The sequence below is a fragment of the Sorex araneus genome, chromosome 3 (genome assembly GCF_027595985.1).
Source record: "Sorex araneus isolate mSorAra2 chromosome 3, mSorAra2.pri, whole genome shotgun sequence".
Classification (NCBI taxonomy): Eukaryota; Metazoa; Chordata; class Mammalia; order Eulipotyphla; family Soricidae; genus Sorex; species Sorex araneus.
Genome location: NC_073304.1, coordinates 41,682,198 through 41,704,656, shown reverse-complemented (window position 1 = coordinate 41,704,656; position 22,459 = coordinate 41,682,198). Strand labels below are relative to the sequence as shown.

General features: G+C 38.4%; 1 protein-coding gene and 1 non-coding gene across 3 annotated transcripts in view; one reads left to right on the top strand and one right to left on the bottom strand.

The window, feature by feature from the left end:
- The window catches only part of ARID4A (AT-rich interaction domain 4A), a 71,709-nt gene that overhangs the window by 9,271 nt on the left and 39,979 nt on the right, over positions 1 to 22,459 (top strand). For both annotated transcript variants that reach the window (XM_055131339.1, XM_055131340.1), the window contains exons 6-11: positions 9,822 to 9,901; positions 9,990 to 10,084; positions 12,335 to 12,467; positions 19,386 to 19,465; positions 20,707 to 20,783; positions 21,698 to 21,864. In XM_055131339.1, the coding sequence (XP_054987314.1) occupies positions 9,822 to 9,901; positions 9,990 to 10,084; positions 12,335 to 12,467; positions 19,386 to 19,465; positions 20,707 to 20,783; positions 21,698 to 21,864 (632 nt within the window). The remainder of the gene's footprint in view (positions 1 to 9,821; positions 9,902 to 9,989; positions 10,085 to 12,334; positions 12,468 to 19,385; positions 19,466 to 20,706; positions 20,784 to 21,697; positions 21,865 to 22,459) is intronic.
- Positions 18,614 to 18,749, bottom strand: LOC129404031 (small nucleolar RNA SNORA51). Its single transcript, XR_008629641.1, has one exon. It is a non-coding gene; the product is annotated as a small nucleolar RNA SNORA51 (small nucleolar RNA).

The window sequence follows — 22,459 nt, the reverse complement described above, 5'->3', positions numbered from 1 at the left end:
CGTTACTGTTTGCTTTTTGCTGCAGTTAACTACTTCCTTGCAACCTTATATTTTGCTTGGAGCTTCTCTCGAAGTTGATGTCTAGATTCACAATGGTGCTTTTATTCTGAAGTCACATCTTTTTAGGGAGTTTAATTGTGGCATTTGCTAGCTGTTAGATATTTAAAAACCAAACTTAACAACCCTTAGAGATTAAATGCAGTTTTGGGTTTTGTTTTGTTTTGGGGCCACACCTAGCTGTTTTAAGGGGTTACTCCTAGCTATGCTTAGAAATCTTTCCTGGTGGAGTTTGGGGTACTAAATGTAGTTTGGGGATCAAACTTGTGTTGGCCACATATAAGGCAAGTACCTTATCTACTATATTATCTCTCCAGCCTCAAATTTTATTTTAAGCAAACCACTGGTTAAAGTTATAGGAGTTGATGTGTGTAGTATCATGGAACGTATAGTTAAATATTAATTGGTATTGGTACTTAATATGGAGGTTACATTCAGATTACTTTTGGAGTTTGTGAGTGATGCCCAGGCATTTGCAGATGGTAGTACTTTTCAGCTTTTCACCTACAGGATTTCTATACTTAGGATAATCTTCCAATTTTTTTTTCCTTTTATTGCCATTTTAACCTTTTTTCTGCTTTTGCTTTTTGGTCACACCCAGTGGTGCTCAGGAGTTACTCTTGGCACTGTGCTCAAGAATTACTTTTGGCTGATGCTCGGAGGACCATATGGAATGCTGGGGATCAAACCCAGGTTGGCTGTGTTCAAGGCAAATGCCCTACCCAATTTAATATCTCTCTGGCCTAATCTTTCAGTTTTGAATAATGATCTCTGTCCTTGACATGGATGGCATTTTAGCATTGCTAAAATATGGTCATTTGCTACTGAGCATTCTCTGTGGGTGATTTTCTAAAATAAGTAATTACAGGAAAAAAATTATAATTGTTCTCAACAGAGCTCGGAGTCTTAATTGCATATAATTCATGTATCAAGCATTTGTTTGTGTAAGAATTACTGGATGCTTGTTTGAAAAAAAAAAAAAGAATTCAAGGACCTTCAAGTCTGTCCAATTTAGTGCTCTTGAAGTGGTAACTCAAGAACCGATCTTTTTATAAGTACATTGAATGCATTTAATATAGCTAACAGACTTAGAAAAGCAGCTCACACTTGGGAAAACAGACATTTCAGAAAAAATTCAAAATATATACATTTCTTGCATTTGTGAAATGAGGGAGCAACCTAAAAAATTGAAGATGTTAGAGACACATTCACTTTTGTAATCATTAGCAATAAAAATTTAATGAGTCAGTGATAGTGACTGCTTATGTAGTATAGGTAAAATAGCAGTAACAATTTATAAAGTGATTCTAAACCTAGGATAACTCAATTAAAATCTAGTAACACATTATTCTCTAATGTTGAACAATAAATAACTCCAGCTAGTGGGTATTTTTGCTTTTTATTTTGTCTTGGAAATATTTCCTCTTCCTGTCATAAGTGCTTTACAGCATAGTTTAATCACTGAAAATTTCTTTTTCTGTGACCCTGATTTTATTTGTGCGTATGTCTGTGATTTCTTTTTCTTTTTTAAAAATTGAATCACCATGAATTTCAGTCACAAAGATATTTATGATTGAGTTTCAGTCATAAATATATTATTACAACATCAGTCCCTTCACCAGCACTTACTACCTTTCACCCATGTTCCCAGTTTCCCTCCCACCCACTAGCCTGCCTCTGTGGCAGGCACTTTCCCCCTCACCCATTGTCCTGGTGGTCCCTTCCCTAACTGAGGCCCCTCACCCGTGCCCCAGTGGCAGGCTTCCTACTGAAGACCAGTTCTCCTGTTCTTCATTTCTATTGCCATTGGGCATTTGATATTCCCCTAAGGGATTGCTTTATATCCCACATATGAGAGATCATTCTGAGTCTCTTCCTCTCCCTCTGGCTGATTTTATTCAACATGATACTTTCCAGATCCATCCACATTGCAGCAGATTGCATGAAATTTAGTTTTTTCCTAAAAGGCTGCATGGTATTCCTTGTGTGTATGTACCATTTTTTTTTATCCAGTCATCTATTCACGGGCATTTTGGTTGTTTTCGTATTTAGTTATTGTATCTTATGCTACAGTGAACATAGGAGTGCAGATGTTTTTTCTGCTTTGTGCTTTTAGGCCCTTGGTTTATATTCCCAGAGTGAAATTGCTAGGTCAGATGGAAGCTCGGTTCCTGTTTTTTGAGGAATGTCCATATTGTCTTCCAAAAAAGGCTGGACCAGTCAGTATTCCCACTAGCAGTGAAAGAAGGTCCCTTTTTAGCCTGTAATCTCACTGATGGCTTTTCTTTTTGATGAATGCCAGTCTGTATGGTGTGAGGCAATACCTCATTGTTGATTTGATCATTTGGAAATTCTTAATACTACGTTATACACAAAGAACCGGTAATATATAAAACTTCTCTGTTCAGTAACTTAGAAGTTTTCAAATTAGGATTCTCTGTATTACTGTATCATTGTCATCCTGTTCATTGATGTGCTCGAGCAGGCATCAGTAACGTCTCCATTCGTCCTAGCCCTGAGATTTTAGCAGCTTCTCTTTACTCATTCTTCCGCATTGGAGACTCTTTCAGGGTCAGGGGAATGAGACCCATCATTGATAACTGTTTTTGGCATATTGAATACTCCCTGGGGAGCTTGCCAGGCTCTGCTGTGCGGGCAGAATACTCTCCGTAGCTTGCCGGGTTCTCCGAGAGGGAGAACTAAACAATAAAAGGATTAGAAAAAAAAAATTAGGATTAGGAAAAAAAATTTTTTTTTAGTTTAGTTTTGGTACTGTACTTGGTGATGCTCAGGTACTGCTTCTGGTCCTGTTCAGCGCTGGCAGCGCATGGTGGCTATGCGGGGAAGTGAACTTCCCCATGGGGTTGGCCATATGCAAGGCAAAACCTTACCCCCTCCACTCTCTCTCTAGCCCAGGATTAGAATTCTTAACTTCACTTGACCTTTGGCTTTTAATTACTGGCAAAAACAACAGTAAGACATTCTAAAAGAATTCCTCTGTGGTTGGGGATGTAGTTCAACAGCATAGCACATGCCTTGCATATGTTAGGCCCTAGGTTTAATCCCAGCACTGTAATGAATAAATAAAAATCTGCTATTCCTCTGGTTTGGCCAGAGCAGTAATAAAGCAGGTAGGGTGTTTGCCTTTCGTGCAGCCAATCCGGATTAGATTCTGGCATCCCATCACTCCCCCAATCCTGTTAGGAGTGATCCAGAGCCAGGAGTAAGCCCTGAGCACCACTACGTGTGGTCCCAATCTCCCTTCTCCCCTCTTGCCCCTCCACCCCCCAAAAAAGAGAAAAGGAAAGAAAAAGAGGTATTCTTTTGCTTTCTTGGAATATAAGTATTTTATACGCTGTGGGGCCAGAGAGAGAGCTGAGTGGACTGGATCTCATGCTGTGCTGCTGGAGGCCCAGGCTTGATTCTTGGCAGTGACCCCCTAGGATAGCTGGAAGTGGGTTAGGCCCTGAGCACTGCTCAGTGGGGTTCAAAAACAAACAAAAAACTCAAATGGTGTCTGAAAGTTAAAGAGCATGTAAAGGGAAAAATTTGCCAGGAATTTGGCCAGTTGACATATGAAATTAACTGTAGCTGCATACATCATCAGAAAGTTAAACACTAAAATCTATTTGATCATTTATATTGTTATAAAATGCTTATAAGATCCAGAATTTTCCCAAGATTTGTAATTTATTTTATTTTCCACATTAATTGTATCAGATCTCATTTTTAAGTCCTAGTTAATAGAGCACAGGAGCTTTAGATTAACCTGGTGAAAGGACTGACTTGTAAAATGTGATACAGATTTAGAAGTCTTTGGTTTTGTTTTTGGTGCTCGAGCCACAACCCGCTGTGCTCAGAGCTTACTCTTGGCTTTGCACTAGAGATCACTCCTGATGGGCTTGAGGGACAATATGGGATGCCAAGTATTGAACCAGGTCGGCCATATGCAAGGCAAGTGCCCTACCTGCTATACTATTGTTCCAGCTCAGATTTAGAAGGCTTTTAACTTAATTCTTTTTAAGGAACAGGGCAGTAAACTCAGGCCCTCATAGATACAAAGCGAGCACTTTACAAATGAGTTACACCTCTGACCCCTAAATTAGTTTTTTATGTTGTTATGACCAAAACAAGTCACAAAAATTTCAGACCCTTGGGGGCTGGAGTGATAGCACAGCGGGTAAGGTGTTTGCCTTGCACGCGGCCGACCCAGGTTCGAATCCCAGCATCCCATATGGTCCCCTGAGCACCGTCAGGAGTAATTCCTGAGTGTAGAACCAAGAGTAACCCCTGTGCATCGCCGGGTGTGACCCAAAAAGCAAAAAAAAAAAAAAAATTCAGACCCTGGTGACTTAGTCTAATGAAAATCATTAAGGAAAAAAAAAATAGAGTAGACACAAAGAAATCTATTCATTCCTGTGGAATAGACTTTTTAACTCACTGTTAATTTATTTTGGGGGGGGGAACACCAATACATAATGATGGAGTAGGCCAAGTAAGTTTGGGAATCTGTATCCTAATCTGTGCTTAAATGGTCTTCCATAAGAGTTAGTGTTCTGGTGCTATTCTGTTAATGTAATTATACATTTGACTATTGGTGTCTTAAACGTCAAGATTCCCTCACTCTTTAATTTCAGCTACTGAGGAAACTTCTGTAGTTATCAGAATTATTTTTATGTAACAAGTATTAGTTAGGGTATGAAGATAATTTTAATATTTTTTCACTCCATTATGTAAAACAGTAATTTTATCCAAAATCAGAATTACTGACTTCCTCCTCCATGTTCAATTGATACCTCTGCTTTAATCCTTTCTACTTAATTGTGACATAATTGGTTAATTTCTCATTTTCCGATTGTTTTTTTAATCTGTAAAAGGGGAATAGTTTTACTTAGTTGGGGCTGATCTGAAGATTAGGGCACGATAGAAGCTTTTGATAAGTGATACCCAATTACATTTTTGATAGATAAAAACAATTTAGTATTTTTGCCTTGCAGGGAATCTTTTGTATTTAGTACTTAGATAAAATTCCTATTACTTTTGTTCCTTCACCTTCAAACAGTGTAGGGTTAGATTTGGGTGGCCATATCCCATGATGTTTGGCCAACTGGCCAGCAGTTCGGTACAAGGGCCTGAGGACATGGTACTGTTCGGCCCTGTGGTACCAGGGATGACAGGGATTACTTGGGCCACACTAGTGGACTCATCCTGTGGTGCTTAGGAGCAGCAATTCCTGGGGATTATGTCATGCTAGGGATCGAACTGGAGTCAGCCACATGCAAGACAGTAACACCTATACTATCCCTCCAGTCCCTCTGTTAGCCTTTCCTTATTGTCTGTTTGCCACCTAGAGTTTTAACTTTATCATTTTCCCAAATTAAGTATGTCATATGCAATATAATAAGAAAGATTGCTTTTGTAGTACTCTGTTATACACAGTGCTACATTTTTTTTTTTTTTTTGCCAAAAAGACATTTTTGGCAAAATGTAATTCATTTTATAGAATTGGCAAAGTCTATAGAATTTGGTCTGACTTTTTTTCCCTCCTGGCTTGCTGTAGTGTAAATCATGAACCAAAAATGTGCTAGGTTTAATATTTACATCACATATTTTGTTCTTATTAAAATGCCAATCAAATGCCTATATATTTTGTGTTCATTAAAGGAAACCTCTATTGTGGAAGTTGTAGAAAAACTTCTTAGAGATGAAACTGTTTCATGGCTTTTAATAATCTGGGAAGCCACGGTGAATAAATCCATTGTCAGTTTTTCAGAGAATCTTGGGAAGTTGCATGGCTTAACAAACTTGCATAAAGTACTCATCACATACCTTTGTGTACCATTTTATAAATTAAAAATCTCAAAATGTTTCTCTTTGTTACCTTGGAGTTAATAGGGTCCCAGGGTAAAACTGTGGTATGATTTAAAGCACAATACCCTCTGGGGAAATCCCTTTTTCTACCGATGAATAAGTATGGAGAAGGAAATGATTTTTTCCTTCAAAAATCTATAATTTGTTTCAAAGTAATTATTAAAACAAGGGCTAAGGATTTTAAGTTGTTGAGATTTCTCTTTAAAGCTTGATTTAGGGCTGCTATTGATTGATGAAATACTGGGTAAAATATTTTGCTGCATAAATTTCATTGTTGATAGGTTTTAATTCTTACTATTTTTTATCATCACACCTCGACTTAAATGTTTGTGTGATATGAGTTTTATGTGGGTGTTTGATGTCACTACCTTTGGTATTGTAGACATTTGGGAAAATTGAAACTTTTTGTTTTGTTTTTGGGACTGCACCCAAAAAGTGCAGGGGGCTACCACCAGCACTATACTGGCAGTGGGCGCTTGCTTCCAGTGGTGCTCACTGTGCCATGTGGTCCGAGGATAGAATCTGGGGCTCTGTCATGCAAAACTTGTACTTTTAAAACCATGTTTCCTTGAGTCTAGAAAACTAAAAATTTCACAGGTTTCTTCTTTTATTTCTTTTAAATTGACAAAAAGGCTTCATAGAAATATCAGGTGGGGAGTAGGGAGAGTAAGAAAGAAGGAAAGTACACATCTCAGGTTAAGAAGACATCTCAGGAGAAATCCACCTTATGGATTTTGTTTTTATTATTATGTTTCTGCTTTTTGGGTCACACCCAGCGATGCACAGGGGTTACTCCTGGCTCATGCACTCAGGAATTACTCCTGGTGGTGCTCAAGGGACCACATGGGATGCTGGGAATCGAACCCAGGTCGGCCGCGTGCAAGGCAAATGCCCAACCTGCTGTGCTATTGCTCCAGCCCCAGATTTTATTCTTTTTTATACTTACAAACATTAATGCTAACGTGAAGAACTATTTTAAGTCTGTGTGGTAATCTGATTATTCTGAATTTAAAAGTATTTATTAGACTTGATGATCTCATGAATCACAATTTTGTTACAAACCAAACAAGAGCAGATTATTGATAGAATTCTTGGAGGGTATTGTTCTTGGTCACTAATTTCTGCATCATTGATAGTTTTGTAGAATCCTTATGGTTCCTTGATTGGTACATGTATTAGAAGCTTTTAGGGGCTGGAGCAATAGCACAGCGGGTAGGGCGTTTGCCTTGCACGCGGTCGACCCATGTTCGAATCCCAGCATCCCATATGGTCCCCTGAGCACGGCCAGGGGTGATTCCTGAGTGCAGATCCAGGAGTAACCCCTGTGCATTGCCAGGTGTGACCCAAAAAGAAAAAAAAAAGAAAAAAAAAAAGAAAAAGCAGCTTTTAAGTTTCTCTGTATTGTTTCCTTCATAAAAAAGACTTCAAAATCTTTAGTTTTTGTTAAAGATTTTTCAGTAAACTGTCAATTTATCTACAGCTGTCTAATGTACATTGAGCGCTCTTACATAGTTTCTAAGCATAAAAAAAAAAGTGACATTTGTGACAGCAAAAGTATTAATATAATGACCTCTCTATTTCAAAATGTGATTGCAGTTATATAGTTAGCAAGGTAACTGATTTTTATGGTACTATTAAGTCAGTGTAATATATGAATTTTCCTTTATTAATTAACACTAGCCTGTTCTGGAAAATAGGAATTAAAAAGCATCTGAAATTATTAAAAAATTAAGTTTTTTTTTTTGAGAAGCAAGAAAGTTTTTATTGAAACTTATTTAGAAAGATGTGAGGAGAAGTGTGTTTAAGAAAGAAAGCAGAAAGAGGAAGGGCCAGAGGATAGTACAGTGAGTAGGGCACTTGCCTTGCATTCAGCCAACCAGGGTTTGATCCCTGGCATCCCATATGGTTCTAGAGCCCCACCAGGAGTGATACTTGAACACAGAGCTCAATGGTGTGGCCCAAAAACAAAAAAACAAAACAAACAAACAAAAAAAAGAGAGGGGGAGGGCAGGGAGAGAGAGGGGACAGGGGACAGTAGGCAGGGGACACAGGCTTCTCTAGAGTGGAAATAGGCAAGTAAAGAAATAAAAGCATGATGCATGTTGAAAGGAGAATGTGGGCTTTTAAGGACTCAGGGATCAGTCCTGGCATGTCTCAGGGGAACAAATGGGGTGTCAGGAATCAAACCTGGAATTGCTTCATACAAGACAGACACTGTACATAGTATAACATCTCTCTGGCCCCAAGTCCATTTTATTTTTACTGAATGTTATATTTGTTACACATGCATGCCAGTTACTGTATGAGTTCATTCCTATAAGAAATAGAGTCAAAGTAAGCAAACAAAACAAATTTTTAGTTATAGCGAACAGACTGGTGATTACAAAAGGGACTGGGGAGCAGATAAGAGAAGTAAAGGACATTATTTGTATGGTGATGATGGAAACTTGACTTTTGGTGGTCATCATGTTATAGTGTATACAAATGTTCAGTTATGGACCAGAGCGATAGTACAGTGGATGGACGTTTGCCTTGTACACGGCAGACCCGGGTTCGATTCCTGGCATCCCATATGATCTCCTGATCAGTACTATGAGTAATTCTGAGTGCAGAGCCAGGAGTAACCCCAGAGCATCTCCAGCTGTGACCCATAAAACAAAAACCAAACCAACAAACAAAAAAACCCAAATGTTCAGTTGTAATACTGTACATCTGCAATTTATAATGTTATGAACTAGTATTACCTCACAAAAAGGTTTTTTTAAGGGCTTTTATTTGATGTTAAAGTAGTACATTTCTGAAAAATTAGCCTATAAATTATTGAAGTCATATAGGCAGATATGTAAAACTAGTAAAAAAAATTGTACCGGGTTGAAGTGATAGTACAGCAGACAGAGCTGTACTATTTTGCCTGGCAGTCAGCCTACTTGGTTTCGATCCTCAGCATCCCGTGTGGTTTCCTGTGCACCACCACCTGAATGCAGAGTCAGGAGTATGTGTGACCCAAAAAAAAAAAAAAAAATGAAAAAAGTGTAGAAAGTTAAAAAATCTTCTATTTAATAATGGCATTTTTTAGAATAAAAAAATCGTTCTTTATTTTAACCTGCCTAAACTACTTTATATCTTCTAGCAGAAAAAAAAAATTGAATTTTAGAACTTTAGAATTCGGCAGCCAATGCTTTTACTGTAGTCAAAGTGTTTCTGGAAGTTAGGTACTCCCTTGGTAACTATTATGGGAAAAAAACCGTTAGACTTTTTTTTTTTTTCCTTTTTGGTTCACACCCGGCTCTGCTCAGAGGTTACTCCTGGCTCTGCACTCAGGAATTACCCCTGGTGCTCGGGGGACCGTATGGGATGCTGGGAATCGAACCCGGGTTGACCGCGTGCAAGGCAAACGCCCTACCTGCTGTACTATTGCTCCAGCCCCAACCGTAAAACTTTTTACAAACCACGATTTTATTTATTCTTCTAGGACTGAATACAGTGTTTATGCTTTTATCAGGTCACTAATAGGTTAAGAATATCATTCTTAGGGATAGAAAATTTTCAAAAGAATGAAGGGCTAAATACATGTATGTGGGAGGCTCAGGTTTGATCCTAAGCACCACCGCATGTTCCTCCAGCACCACCAGCAGTGACCCCTAAGTTCTGCCAGAAATAGTACAACAAAACTAAAGAACAAGTATGTGAATGGAGAGACTTAGACAGTTAGGGGCAACCTGTTCTTGTTAGCTACAGAGTTAAAAATGCAGGATATACGTTTTAACGGGCTTTGAAAACTTAAAAATAATGGTTCTTAATAAATAATAAGCACTAGGTTAATACAGCATTTTCAGCAGTAAAATTCTTAATTTTAGCGCATCTAACCTTTGAGTATCTTTTGCTTATTACAGTGTTTGATGATGGTGATGAGAGAACACTGAGACGCACCTCACTTTGCTTGAAAGGAGAGAGACATTTTGCCGAGAGTGAGGTAAGATTACACAGATGAACTTTGTAGGTTGAATAATAGCTATTTAACTAGAGGCATATGTGATTTAATTCTTCTTTTTCTTAACCAGACCCTTGACCAACTTCCATTAACAAATCCAGAGCATTTCGGAACACCAGTAATTGCAAAGAAGACAAACAGAGGAAGGAGGTCTTCTCTTCCCATGTGAGTCTTTTCATATATAGCAATGTTCTAGTTCTTGCAACAATAAGAAATGATTTTTCTAGGATGGTTAAATTTGTAGCACCTTATATCCTTATGTTAGATATTTTACATTGAGGTGATCTTCACAACACCTTTTATTTTTTGAGAAAGTCATCATCATCATCCTCATCGTCATCATCATCCCGTTGATTGTCGAATTTCTCGAGTGATCTTAGTAATGTCTCCATTCGTTCTAGCCCTGAGATTTTAGAAGCCTCTCTTTACTCGTCCTTCCCAACGATGCCGCATTGGAGGCACTTTCAGGGTCTACTTTGAGAAAGCAGAAAAGTTTATTGAAAAGTAGGAGAGGGGGCTGGAGCGATAGCATAGTAAATAGGGCATTTGCCTTGCACGCGGCCGGCCCGGGTTCGATTCCCAACATCCCACATGGTCTCCCGAGCACTGCCAGGAGTTAACCCCTGTGCATCGCCAGGTGTGACCCAAAAGGAAAAAAAAAGTTAAAAAAAAGAAAAGTAGAAGATAAAGGTAAAGGAACTCACTATGTGGAGAGGAATTTATATAGGACTAAGTTTTTCACAACTCCATTTTTTTTTTCTTTCTTTTTGGGTCACACCCGGCATTGCACAGGGGTTACTCCTGGTTCTGCACTAAGGAATTACTTCTGGTGGTACTCAGGGGACTGTATGGGATGCTGGGAATCGAACCTGGATTGGCCTCATGCAAGGCAAACACCCTACCCCCTGTGCTGTCGCTCCAGCCCCCCATAACTCCATTTTTTAAAGGGACTATTTTTATTTTGTTATTTTGCCAAATCCCCTGATACTATTTTTCTATTTCATTTAACTATGCTTTAAATTTTTCCTGTTTTAAGTGAAAATATGTATTTTGGTCTTTGTTTTTGTTTTGGGTCATACTGGGTAGTGCTTAGGAGCTGCAAGTGTGTTGATGGGAAAGATCCCTTGTAGAGCACGGGATCTTCTTGGGCCTTTCCAAATGAAAAAAGTGAACACCAGTGCTTTGCACTATCTCCCTGACTCAGTTTATAGGTTTTACTTATAGAACCTTGCATTTAAAAAAACTACAAAAATAATATAATGAACTCCCAATACTTGTCACTTAGATTTACTGTTTGTTAACATTTTGGTACATTGAATTTTTTATTCCCTCTTTAAACGTAATCTCAAAGAAAATAACAGTACTTTTAATTGAATCACTTGAAAGGAAGTTCAAGCATTATGACTTTTTACTTCTAAATACTTTACCCTAGACTGGCAAGAGTACAGTGAGTTAAGCATATGCTTTACATGTGGCTGACCCAAGTAGGATCCCTGACATTATGTAATTGTACCCTGAGCCCTGCAAGAAGTGAACCCTGAGCAGAGAGCCAGAATAAGGCCTGAGTACAGCTAGGTGCTTAAAAGAAAAAAAAATCGATGCTTACCAAAGATAAGGACATTATTACATAACTAAAAGATGATTATAAAATTTAGGAAATTTATCATTAAAATTTCACTGATTGTCCTCATAACAAGCCTTAACAGCATCTCCTGTTCATAACACTACCTCCAAGATTAAGTACATCATTTTGTGGAGAAAGGCAGTTACCTTTTTTTTTTTTTTTAGTTTTTTATGAGAATGACATTTTTGAACACTTATCAGTCTCATAGGCTTGAAGACTAACTTCAGATTTTGTGTGGACAGTTTTTCACTATGGGTTTGATTGCTTAGCTACCCACATAGGTTATTTAAATAAACCTTCAAATTTGATTGGGTTTCTTTTGTCAGATGGGGGCTGCTATTCAAGCAGTTTGGGGTTCATTTAATACTGGGGATCAAAAATAGGGTCTGGCACATGTGAGACACATGCTCTGCTTCTTGAGCTATACTTCAGGCAGGATCTCCTATTTTAATGAGGTTTTCATAACCTGTACATAAGAAGTCGACGGACAATTTTCTAAATAAGTGTATTTGGAATAGTATGCATTTGATAGTGACATAAGATTTTTCTGTCCCAGCCAGTAGTTGGCATGAGAGCTCAAGCCTGAGTCCTTATTGATCTACTGACGGGAACTCAGAATTACTGTAGGCCACTAAAGAGTACTTCTTAGCTAGGGAGGTATGTGATTCCAAAAAAAATGAAGATACTTGTCCGCAGGGATCCCAGATTAGAAATAGAACTGTACGTGTGAAATTCACACTATGACAGTTTCAGTGATGTTAAGATCATGATAAAATTATTCTAACTTTTAGTACTGAAGATGAAAAGGAGGAGGAAAGCAGTGAAGAAGAAGATGAAGATAAGAGACGTCTTAATGATGAGTTATTAGGAAAAGTTGTAAGTGTGATGTCTACATCTGAGAAGACTGAATGGTATCCTGCTTTGGTAAGTAAGGGTTCTTTTCAGAGTTAGCTGAATATTTTTTAAAAAATCTTATTTATTTACTGTTTTTGGGCCAGTGATGCTCCTGGCTCTGCACTCAGGAATTACTCCTGGCCAGGGATCAAACTAGGGTTGGTCATGTGCAAGTCAAATGCCCTATCTGCTATGTAATCACTCTGGCCCTTTAATCAACTATTTGAAATACTTATTTGACACAGAATTTTGTTTTTTGTGCTATACCCAATGGTACTCAGGAGTTATTTCAGGCTCTGTGCTCAGGGGTGATTGCTGACTGTGTTTGAGGGATTATACGTGGTGTTAGGGATTGAACCAAAATTAGCTACATGCAAGATAGGTTCCTTAATCCCCTGTGCTTTCTCTCTAATCCTTAACAAAGATTTTTTTCTTAGGTATACAAAATATTCTGAAAGTATTACACAAATTTAATTTTGAGTTCATTGCAATGTTGGATCCTACTCAGGTCTCACATACTTAATTTCTTTTATTTTTGGTTTTATTTTTTTATTATAATTTTCTTTTTCCACTCTTAGCTGTGCTCAAAATTTACTTCTGGCTCTGAGCTCAGGAATGAGTCTTGGCAGGTCTTTGGGGACCTTAATGGGGTGCCAGGGGTTGAATCCCGGTCACTGAGCAAGCACCCCGCTCACTGTACTATCTCTTCTTCTTTTGTTAATTTATTTTTTGGTTATTTTTGATTTTTAAAAAGTGTTTGGTTTCAGGTCACACCTGGCGGTGCTCAGGGTTTACACCTGACTCTGTGCTCAGGGATCGCTCCTGGAGGGTTTGGGGACCAGGTGGGGAGCTGGAGATCAAACTCGGGCTGGCAGCTTGAAGGGCCAGCACGCTGCTTGCTGTCCTATTGCTCCAACCCTGAAGTTCTTTATTACCGATCATTTTGGGGAATCTTTCAGGTTTTCTTCAAAGTATATCTAGTGGTCTCTTTACTCTTTACCCATTTTATACTTGACCTATGGTAACTACCTTCATGTTCCCTTAACTTGATTCCTGAATTTTTTTTTTTTTTTTTTTTTGCTTTTTGGGTCACACCCAGCGATGTTCAGGGGTTACTCCTGGCTTTGCACTCAGGAATTACTCCTGGCGGTGCTTGGGGGACCATATGGGATGCCGGGGATCGAACCCGGGTCAGCCGCGTGCAAGGCAAACGCCCTACCTGCTGTGCTATCGCTCCGGCCCCGATTCCTGAATTTTTTCTTTACTAAATTCATACTAATTTTCTTGAAGTAACTTTTGAATTATTTAAAAATATTGATATAATTGGGATGATCCCATTCTCTTATAAAGAAATAAATCAAATCTCATAAACTGTCTTAGAGATTAATTTCGCATCCTTAGATGGGTATTTGAGGCCATCCTTAGCTTACTGTTTCCTATTTTCACTGTAAGCTTTTTTTTTTTTTAATTCAGGTTTTTATTTTTTATTTTTGACAGGAGAATTTCAGGAAGGGGTAGTGATGGGTCATACCTGACAGTACTCATAGACAGTTCCTGGCTTTGTGCTCATGAGTGACCCTTGGTAGTGCTCAGAGGACCACATGTGGGCCTGCCATGTATTTGAACTAGTATTACTGCTGCCATAGCAGCATACAAGGCAACACCTTACCTCCTGTATTCTCTCTGGCCCATATTTATTTATTTATTTATTTTGGCACTTAGCTAGCTCAGGGGTTATTCTGTGGTTATATACTCAGGAATTACTCCTGGTGGTGCTTGGGGGACCATATGGGATGCCAGGGGTTGAACCTGGGTTGGCCATGTGAAAGGTCAGTGACCTGCTTGCTGTACTATTGCTCCAGTGCTTAATTTCTATTGATAATTTTATGCAAGGCAGGTTCTCTATCCACTGTACTGTCTCTCCAGCCCATATTCATGTTTTTTTGACAACTGCCTACATACGGTACTTGCCTCCTCCAAGTCTTTGCTCTGCTTTAAATCAGTTGATGTCTCTTGAGGACTTACAATGAATTCATCTTTGTTCTGAGTTCCTTTGAAAGAAGAGATTTGTAACACGTTGCCCTCAAGAAGCTTACTAGACATCCCTTAAGATATTATAAGTAATTACATATCATGTGTTATTAAAAAACTTCTGGTATACTGGGGTTGGAGAGATAGTACAATGGATAGAATGAGATAGTACAGTGGCCTTACATCAGCCAATCCAGGTTTGATACCCAGCTTCCCAGGGTCCTCTGAGCACTCCCAGGAGTAATTCCTGAGTGTAGAGCCGGAAGTAGTAACCCTTGAGTATCACTAGGTGTAGCCCCAGTAACCACCCCCTCCCCCCGAAAAAAAAAGTCAAAACTAAAAACTATTTTTGGTATGGACACTTGGGTACAGGGAATATTGATAAAGGAACAAATACCTAGACTGTGGGAATGGTAAAGTTTAGGTAGCTCGGTAGAAAAAGAAGTAATTTGTGCCTATATGGGAAGGAATAAGGAAAAGGGGTAGATAAAACATCATATCATGAGATTAGTAGTACTTGGTAAATATCTATCCTTCCCTTCTCCTTTCCTAAATATCTCGGAAAGCAGTCCAGGTCCCAACTTTTCTGCAGTCTCCCCTAATCACTCAGTTTTTATCTTTAATATGGCCACAGCCAGCAGAGTTGATGGCAGACCTGAAAGGCCACTCCTGGGGATACTCACACTGGAGATGACAGCCTGACTACACATAATTTTCAAGAACAGAGGCCTTGCTTTTAGGTTTCTTTGTGCAAGTAAATTATTTAATTCCTAGGTAATAAATTTACTTTATCTACAGTAATTCTTTTAAAAAAAATATTTATTTTTTGGCTTTTGGGGTCACACCAAGTGATGCACAGGGCTCAGTCCTGGCTCTGCACTCAGGGGACCATATGGGATGCTGGGAATCGAACCCGGGTCGGCTGCGTGCAAGGCAAATTCCCTACCTGCTGTGCTATCACTCCAGCCACATCTATAGTAATTCTTTATATAGAAAAATTCTGATCATAGTTCTTTTTTTGCTTTTTTGGGTCACACCTGGCAATGCACAGGGGTTACTCCTGGCTCTGCACTCAGGAACCACCCTTGGCCATGCTCGGGGGACCATATGGGATGCTGGGAATCGAACCTGGGTCGGCCGAGTGCAAGGCAAATGCCCTACGCGCTGTGCTATCACTCCAGCCCCATAGTTCTTTTTTCAATTGGAATTTCTTTTGTTTTCCGGGCCACTGCATAGTACTTAGGGGTTAGTACTATCAACTTGCTCTGGATTCATTCCCAGTGGTGCTCAGGTGACCTAAAAGTGTCAGAAGTCAAACTTGTGTCTGCCTCAAAACAAAGTATACACCTAGTTCTGTGAGCCATCTTCCTGAACCCATGGATAGTTGTTTGAATTTTTCAGTTACAGGTAGACAAGTAAATAGGTTTGAATTCAGAATATTTAGGTTGTAATTTGCCAAGAGATTTATTTTTATTTTTTTATTTTTGGGTTTTTTTTTGTTTTGGGGTCACACCTGGCGATGCACAGGGGTCACTCCTGTCTCATGCACTCAGGAATTACTCCTGGTGGTGCTTGGGGGACCATATGGGATGCTGGGAATCGAACCCAGGTCTGCTGCGTGCAAGGCAAACGCCCTACCCGCTGTGCTATCACTCCAGCCCAATAGATTTATTTTTAACAGATTCCTTCATTATTTGACAGATTTATTTGTGGGTGATATAGAAGATAAAATATGAGTAAGACACCAATCTTGATTTTATTTTATAGTTTAACATAGAGAATAATCCAAGTAGTACATAATGTAATATAAAACTGAATATTCAAAAATATGACTCCTGTCCTGAGAGATTATGTTTATTTGAAAAAAATTCAGAGAACTTTTGATAAAACCCGTGCTTTTTAACTGATCCTTGAATAATACAAAGTTATTAAGCACTGTTTCAACAGAACTTTCTTAGAGTAAATGAGATAATAATTTAAAGCAGAGAAGCAAAGTGCTTGTCCTGGAACTGACTTCAGTATCATTTTGGGTAAGTTTTAGACTTGAAGAGTATTAGGAAGTAAGATCTGGAAGATAATTTGGATCTAGGGTAAAAGGGGCTTTAAAACTTCAACTTAGGGGCTGGAATGATAGTACAGCAAGTAGGGTGTATGACTTGGATGCGACTAACCCAGGTTCAATCCCTGGCATCTCATGTTAGTGCCCTGAGCCCTCCAGGAGTGATCTCCAAGTTCAGAGCCAGGTGTCAGCCTTGAGTACTGCTGGGAGTGGTCAAAAAAAATTCATCTTAGACTAAACAGAGCATACCGGGGCTAAGTTCTTGCTTTACTTGCCAGTGATCTGGTTCAATCTCCTGCACTGTGTAGTCCCCTTAGAACTGCCAGGTGTGGACTAACACCTCTCACTCATTTTCCCTTCCCCTCAAAAGATAAAGAGTCCACCTAAGGATTCTTAACATAATTTTCCACAGAATTTTGCAAAAGACTGACATTTGAGTTATGCATTTAGCAATGTTAATGAGGCAGTGTTATGTTGGATGAGTTGTTGGAAAGACTGGGTGTGGCAAGAATCAATTTGGAGATCTTTAGCATAGTTCACAGGTGAGGTATTTAATCCTTGAGCTGTGCTTACTACTCTGATACCTTTGCTGAAATACCTATTTTTGTCCAGGTGTTGGGTTGAATCAATATTTCCCAAAGTGGGTGGTAACTACATCCTGTGGGACAATGGGCTGGGAATAGTCTTGGGTGCAATTGGGGTGCGGTTTCTGTTTATTCACTTAAGGTAGATTTCCATGGGCCTGCTGAATTATTTTTTCCTGAAAAGGCAGCTGCAGGTCAGCTAAGTTTAGAAACCACTGGATAAAATTCTACTCCTAGGTGTTTTTATGTTTTATGGCTATTGGCATTTCTGTGCGTATTTCCCCTTTTTTCTTTGTTTTGTTTATTTTTTGTGTTTACTCCTCCATTACACTGTTACCTCTTTGAGGGCTGATATAATTGAGTATTAGTCCAATAGGTACCAGCACCAAATGAACATATGGTGTTCCCTTTGTTGTTAAGACAGCTAACACATTTACCAAGAATTTTAAATGGGGACCAGGGAGATAGCTCCAATGGTAGGCGTATACTTGGCATGTCTGAGCTCTTGAATTCTACCACCTGTGCCTTCCCAATCCCAGAACTACTAGTTGTGGCCCTGGTACTCCTAGCATCTTTGAGAGTGGCCCCAGACTCTTCTCAAAAGGGACACAACACTTGTTTAAAAAAAAAAAAATAGTAGGGCCAGAGCAATTGTACAGTGGGTAGGACACTTGGCCTTGCATGTGGCAGGCCCAGGTTCAGTCCGTGGTGTCCCATATGGTCCTCCAAGTCAGCCAGAGGTGATTTATGAGTGCACAGCCAGGAGTAAGCTCTGGAATTACTCCTGGCGGTGCTCGGGGGACCATATGGGATGCTGGGAATCCAACCCGGGTCGGCCTCATGCAAGGCAAACGCCCTACCCTCTGTGCTATTGCTCCAGCCCCCTGAACAGCATCTTTACTAGGCCTGCCACCTGATCTTCAGGCGTAGCACTGCTAAGTCAGTTGTCACCAGGGCTTCAGAGTAGCTTTCTAAAATCACAGTCCAGGAACTGGTGCCAGTCCACAGGTGTCCAAAGACTGACAGTCTCCTGGGTTAGAGCTGCGGTGCTGTGGATGGGTAGGACTGGTGCTAGTCTCTAGGTGTCAAAGGTTACAACTGCTGTAGGGCACAGTTGCATAGGCCCCTTCACCAGAGTCAGGAGCTTTGTATAGTTTTAAGTTTCAGAACAATTTACAATCTAAAAATTTATTTCCTCAGTTATGCTGGTTGTGGTTCATGTGTTCCTGCCCATTTGGTTCACTGCTCCTGTGTTGGTCAATAAAGATACCTAACATTTCCGTTTTATGTAGGTGTTTAGTGGAAGGGTGCCAGTGTTAGTGACCATAAAGTGCAGGTACAATTCAGTACCTTATTTGTAGACTTTATTATTATTAAAAAAATATTTTTTTAGTCACTCTCTGGTCTAAATAGGGGGAAGAAAAAAAAAAAAACTATGGCCTGAATCCACCCACACCCAGGCTTTGCCTAGAGGAAACAGAAACTGATTAATTTCCAACCCTCCATGTTCCCCCATTCACAGTATAGACCAGTCAGAGGGCTTAGGTTGGGATGTATATGGGGTGGGATTATAGACTATGCCTCCTCTTTCTATATAGTCAGTGTAAAGAACACAGTAGACTTTAATTTAAAAACATAATAAGTTCTATAAAAAATAGTCTTTTAAAAAATAAATATTAAGACATCTGTTATTCTTAGAAATCAAAAGAAGGTAATTTATCAAAGAATTCCTCTGTTTTAATTACTGGAAACTGTACACTCTGTGGTAAGGAAGATGACATAGATGTGTCTTTATTTTCTGCAAATTGGCGCTGGGGACCATGCATTGCAAAGAATTGTACCCAGGTCCTGACACACGCAAGGCAGTGCTCTACCTCTGAGCCCAAACACTACTCCATCCCTAATTCAAGTGAACATTTTAAAATATAAGAATTAAATATGCCAAATTTTCATCATGTCATTTTATATTTTGGATAACAGATGATAAATATTTAGCCCAGAATAAGACCTAATTTTTTTAAAAGTGTGTTTACAGTGCAATTTATATCTTGTTATTTATTTTATAGTCGAATGGCTGTATAAACCAATATACTAAATAAAAAATATAGAGTGGCTCTTTGAAGTAATTTATTAGTAATGAAACCTATTGACAAAAAGCTATTTCTTGTGTAATTCTGAGAAGTGTCAGAATTATTGGATTCAGAATTATTCTTTTAAAAGATATTTATTTGAGTAAGGAAATAGGAGTAAATAATTTTTTCTTCTATATTTTAGGTAATATCTCCCAGCTGTAATGATGATATCACAGTGAAAAAAGACCAGTGTTTAGTTCGATCATTTATTGATTCTAAATTGTGAGTAATGAATCCCGTAATCGTGTTACATGGGTGAAATAAATGTGGAATCACAATGATAAGACTCCTCCCTCTCCAAGACTATTTTGAAAAGTTTAATTATTTCATGAATTGAGAAGTTGTTGTCTGATATGTTAGCCTTTTTGTAATACAGGTTATTTTAAACAGATAAAGCTTTAAAAAGCTGAATATGATATGAGCGTAGTATTTTAAAAGTTTAATGAAGCATATGAAGCATAGTATTGATTTATTTTTAATTATAAAAGGTCTTTCTTTGTGTGTGTTTTGCCCAGGACCTAAGCCTGAGCTTTGCATGTACAAGGCATTTGCTCTGTCTTTGAGCTCTATATTCCTATCCTAAAAGTTCTATATTTTTACCATATATATGTGTATATATAACACATACATATTTATGTATACATTCATATATATCATGAACTATGAATTTACTTTTTAGTATGATTTGTAGTATGGTAGTAATTATGTTGACTTTTTAAAAATTGATAACCAAAGTTTTAAATTTTCTTTAACTTCAGATTTTGTTTACAGAAAAATATATAGACAAGGGTGGGTAGCTGGAAGGTGATCTTGAGACATACGTGGAGGGATGCTGACGGTGGTGGTTGTGGTGTGGAACACTGTATGCCTGAAACCATTACAGTATTATAAAGCATAGGATCTAAATGAAAATGGGAAACAATGTTAAAAATACATTGCATTGATTGGAGATGTGGCTCATTAGTCGAGTGCATGCCTCACTTGTGTGAGGCCACTGGGTTCAACCCTAGCCCTGCAAAGAAACTTTAAAATATATAAATGGCTATAATTATTATTAAATAATGTAATGTTATACTGTATCTTACAATGAAAAATATATTTTAGTTACTTTCTAACACATTAACAAAGTTAAAGATCAAAATATAGTTCTGTTCTTTTATAAGAAAAACATGGTGCTGATATAAGCTACCTCATACTGCATGCACTGAAATAGATGAAACTCTGAAAGTAGTATTCTTTGAGTACTGAATCATTACAATTAAAGTAGTAGAGTTGCCTGCCTGTATTATCTCCTGTCCTTAATTAATTAGGATAATGGATCATTTAAAAACATTTAAAAAAAATAAAAACATTTTATAGGGAAAATAATTTTCATTTAGAGGATTACATTTATCTCTTTGCTAACATAGACTATTTAAGCAATGAATTTTATTTAATAATGGTTCCCTTCCTCTTCTTCATAGTTATTCTATAGCAAGAAAAGACATCAAGGAAGTAGACATTCTCAGTTTACCTGATTCTGAACTCTCTGCTAAGCCAGGTAAAATTATCAAAGAAGAATCAATTAATTATTTGATGATGTGACTCTGAATTATAAATGGAGGCTGAAAAAGCAAGACTGAATATTTCTCTGTGCTATTTTAACAGTTTATAGTATATATTTACTTTTTTTTTTCAGTGTTGGAAATAGAAAGGCTTATTGGAAAGTAGAAGAGAAAGAAACTCCCCAGCCAGGGAAGAACTTAGTATAGGACAAAGTTCTTTTTGTCTGTATATGTGTGGTGGGTTTCATTTTTGTTGTTGTTGTTTGTTTTGTTTGTTTTGGGGGCCACCCATGGCGGTGCTCAGGTCTTATTCCTGGTTCAGAGCTCAGGGATCATTCCTGGTGGGACTTGGGGGGGGAACTCTATGGCATACTGGGGATGGAACCCAGGTTGGCCGCCTGAAAGACAAGTGCCCTACCGCTGTACTGTCAATTGGACCCCATGTTTACTCCTATTTGATGTCTTTTTTTTGTTTGTTTTGTTTTGTTTTTTGGGCTGCACCCGGTGATACTCAGGGGTTAGTCCTGGCTCTGCACTCAGGGATCACTCCTGGCGGGGCTCAGGGGACCATATGGGATGCCGGGAATCAAACCCTGGTCGGCCAGCCGCGTGCAAGGCAAGTGCCCTACCCGCTGTATTGTCACTCCGGCCCCCTCGTGTCTTTTTTTTATGTCTAAGTAAAATATTTGGAAATTTTTAGTAAGTTTAACTTTTCATGTTTTACATTTAAAATTTCTAACAGTATTTCCTACAGTAATAATGAACAGTATGACCTTATAAATTATAAAATAGGTTCAGTTCTTACTGCATCATTGTAGACGTTGGCAGTAAATCAGGTCCTTTGATAGTGAGTAGTATGCTAGTCTGTGGACTAATACCATAACTTCTGAAGGACATTTTTTTCTTTTAGGGCTACAGAAAGCAAGCATCTTCATGAAAAGTAGAGTTGTTCCTGATAGCTGGAAAATGGATATAAATGAAATCCTTGAGTCATCCAGTAGTGATGATGAAGATAGTCCAACAGGGGAAAATGAAGAGGAGAAGGAAAAGGAGACCAAAAAAGAAGAAGAAGATGTGGTAAGCATAATTTCATGCTTGTAGCATACGAAAATACTTTCAAGTAAAAAAAAAGTACCATTGTATTGTAATGCCATTTGTTTCTGCCTTTTCTGTTACAACTTGATTTGGGAGATTACAAATTTTCCTTACTTTCTATGTTAGTGGGTAAATCAGAAGTAAGTTTTAGTGGGTTTAGGGGTTGCAAAGATTGCCTGTTCTTCTTTCTTTTCATAAAAAAGATTGCGAGAAAGTACTTTTAAGATCAAATAATCAACAAGTAGAAACGGGTTCTTTTAGTGTCCTTTGAGGAAGAAAGAACAAAACTTGGACATTTATGTATGTAATTTTAAAGATGTGTTTACAAGTTTAAATTGCTACTAAATGAAAAAACCCATATTTTAATTTACAGGTGAGAAAAGTGAAGTTCAGAAAGATTAACTACTTTTCCTAAACTCAGATATGGTGTACAGAGATTTTAGTACATTCTAGTGCTCTGTCTTCGAAACTTCACCTCTTTCAGACCTTACACAGTATCTTAATAATAACATTGATTAAAGAATTCTGTTCAAATCCAAGGAATATTTCAGTTCAGTTTACTAAATTATAAAAACAA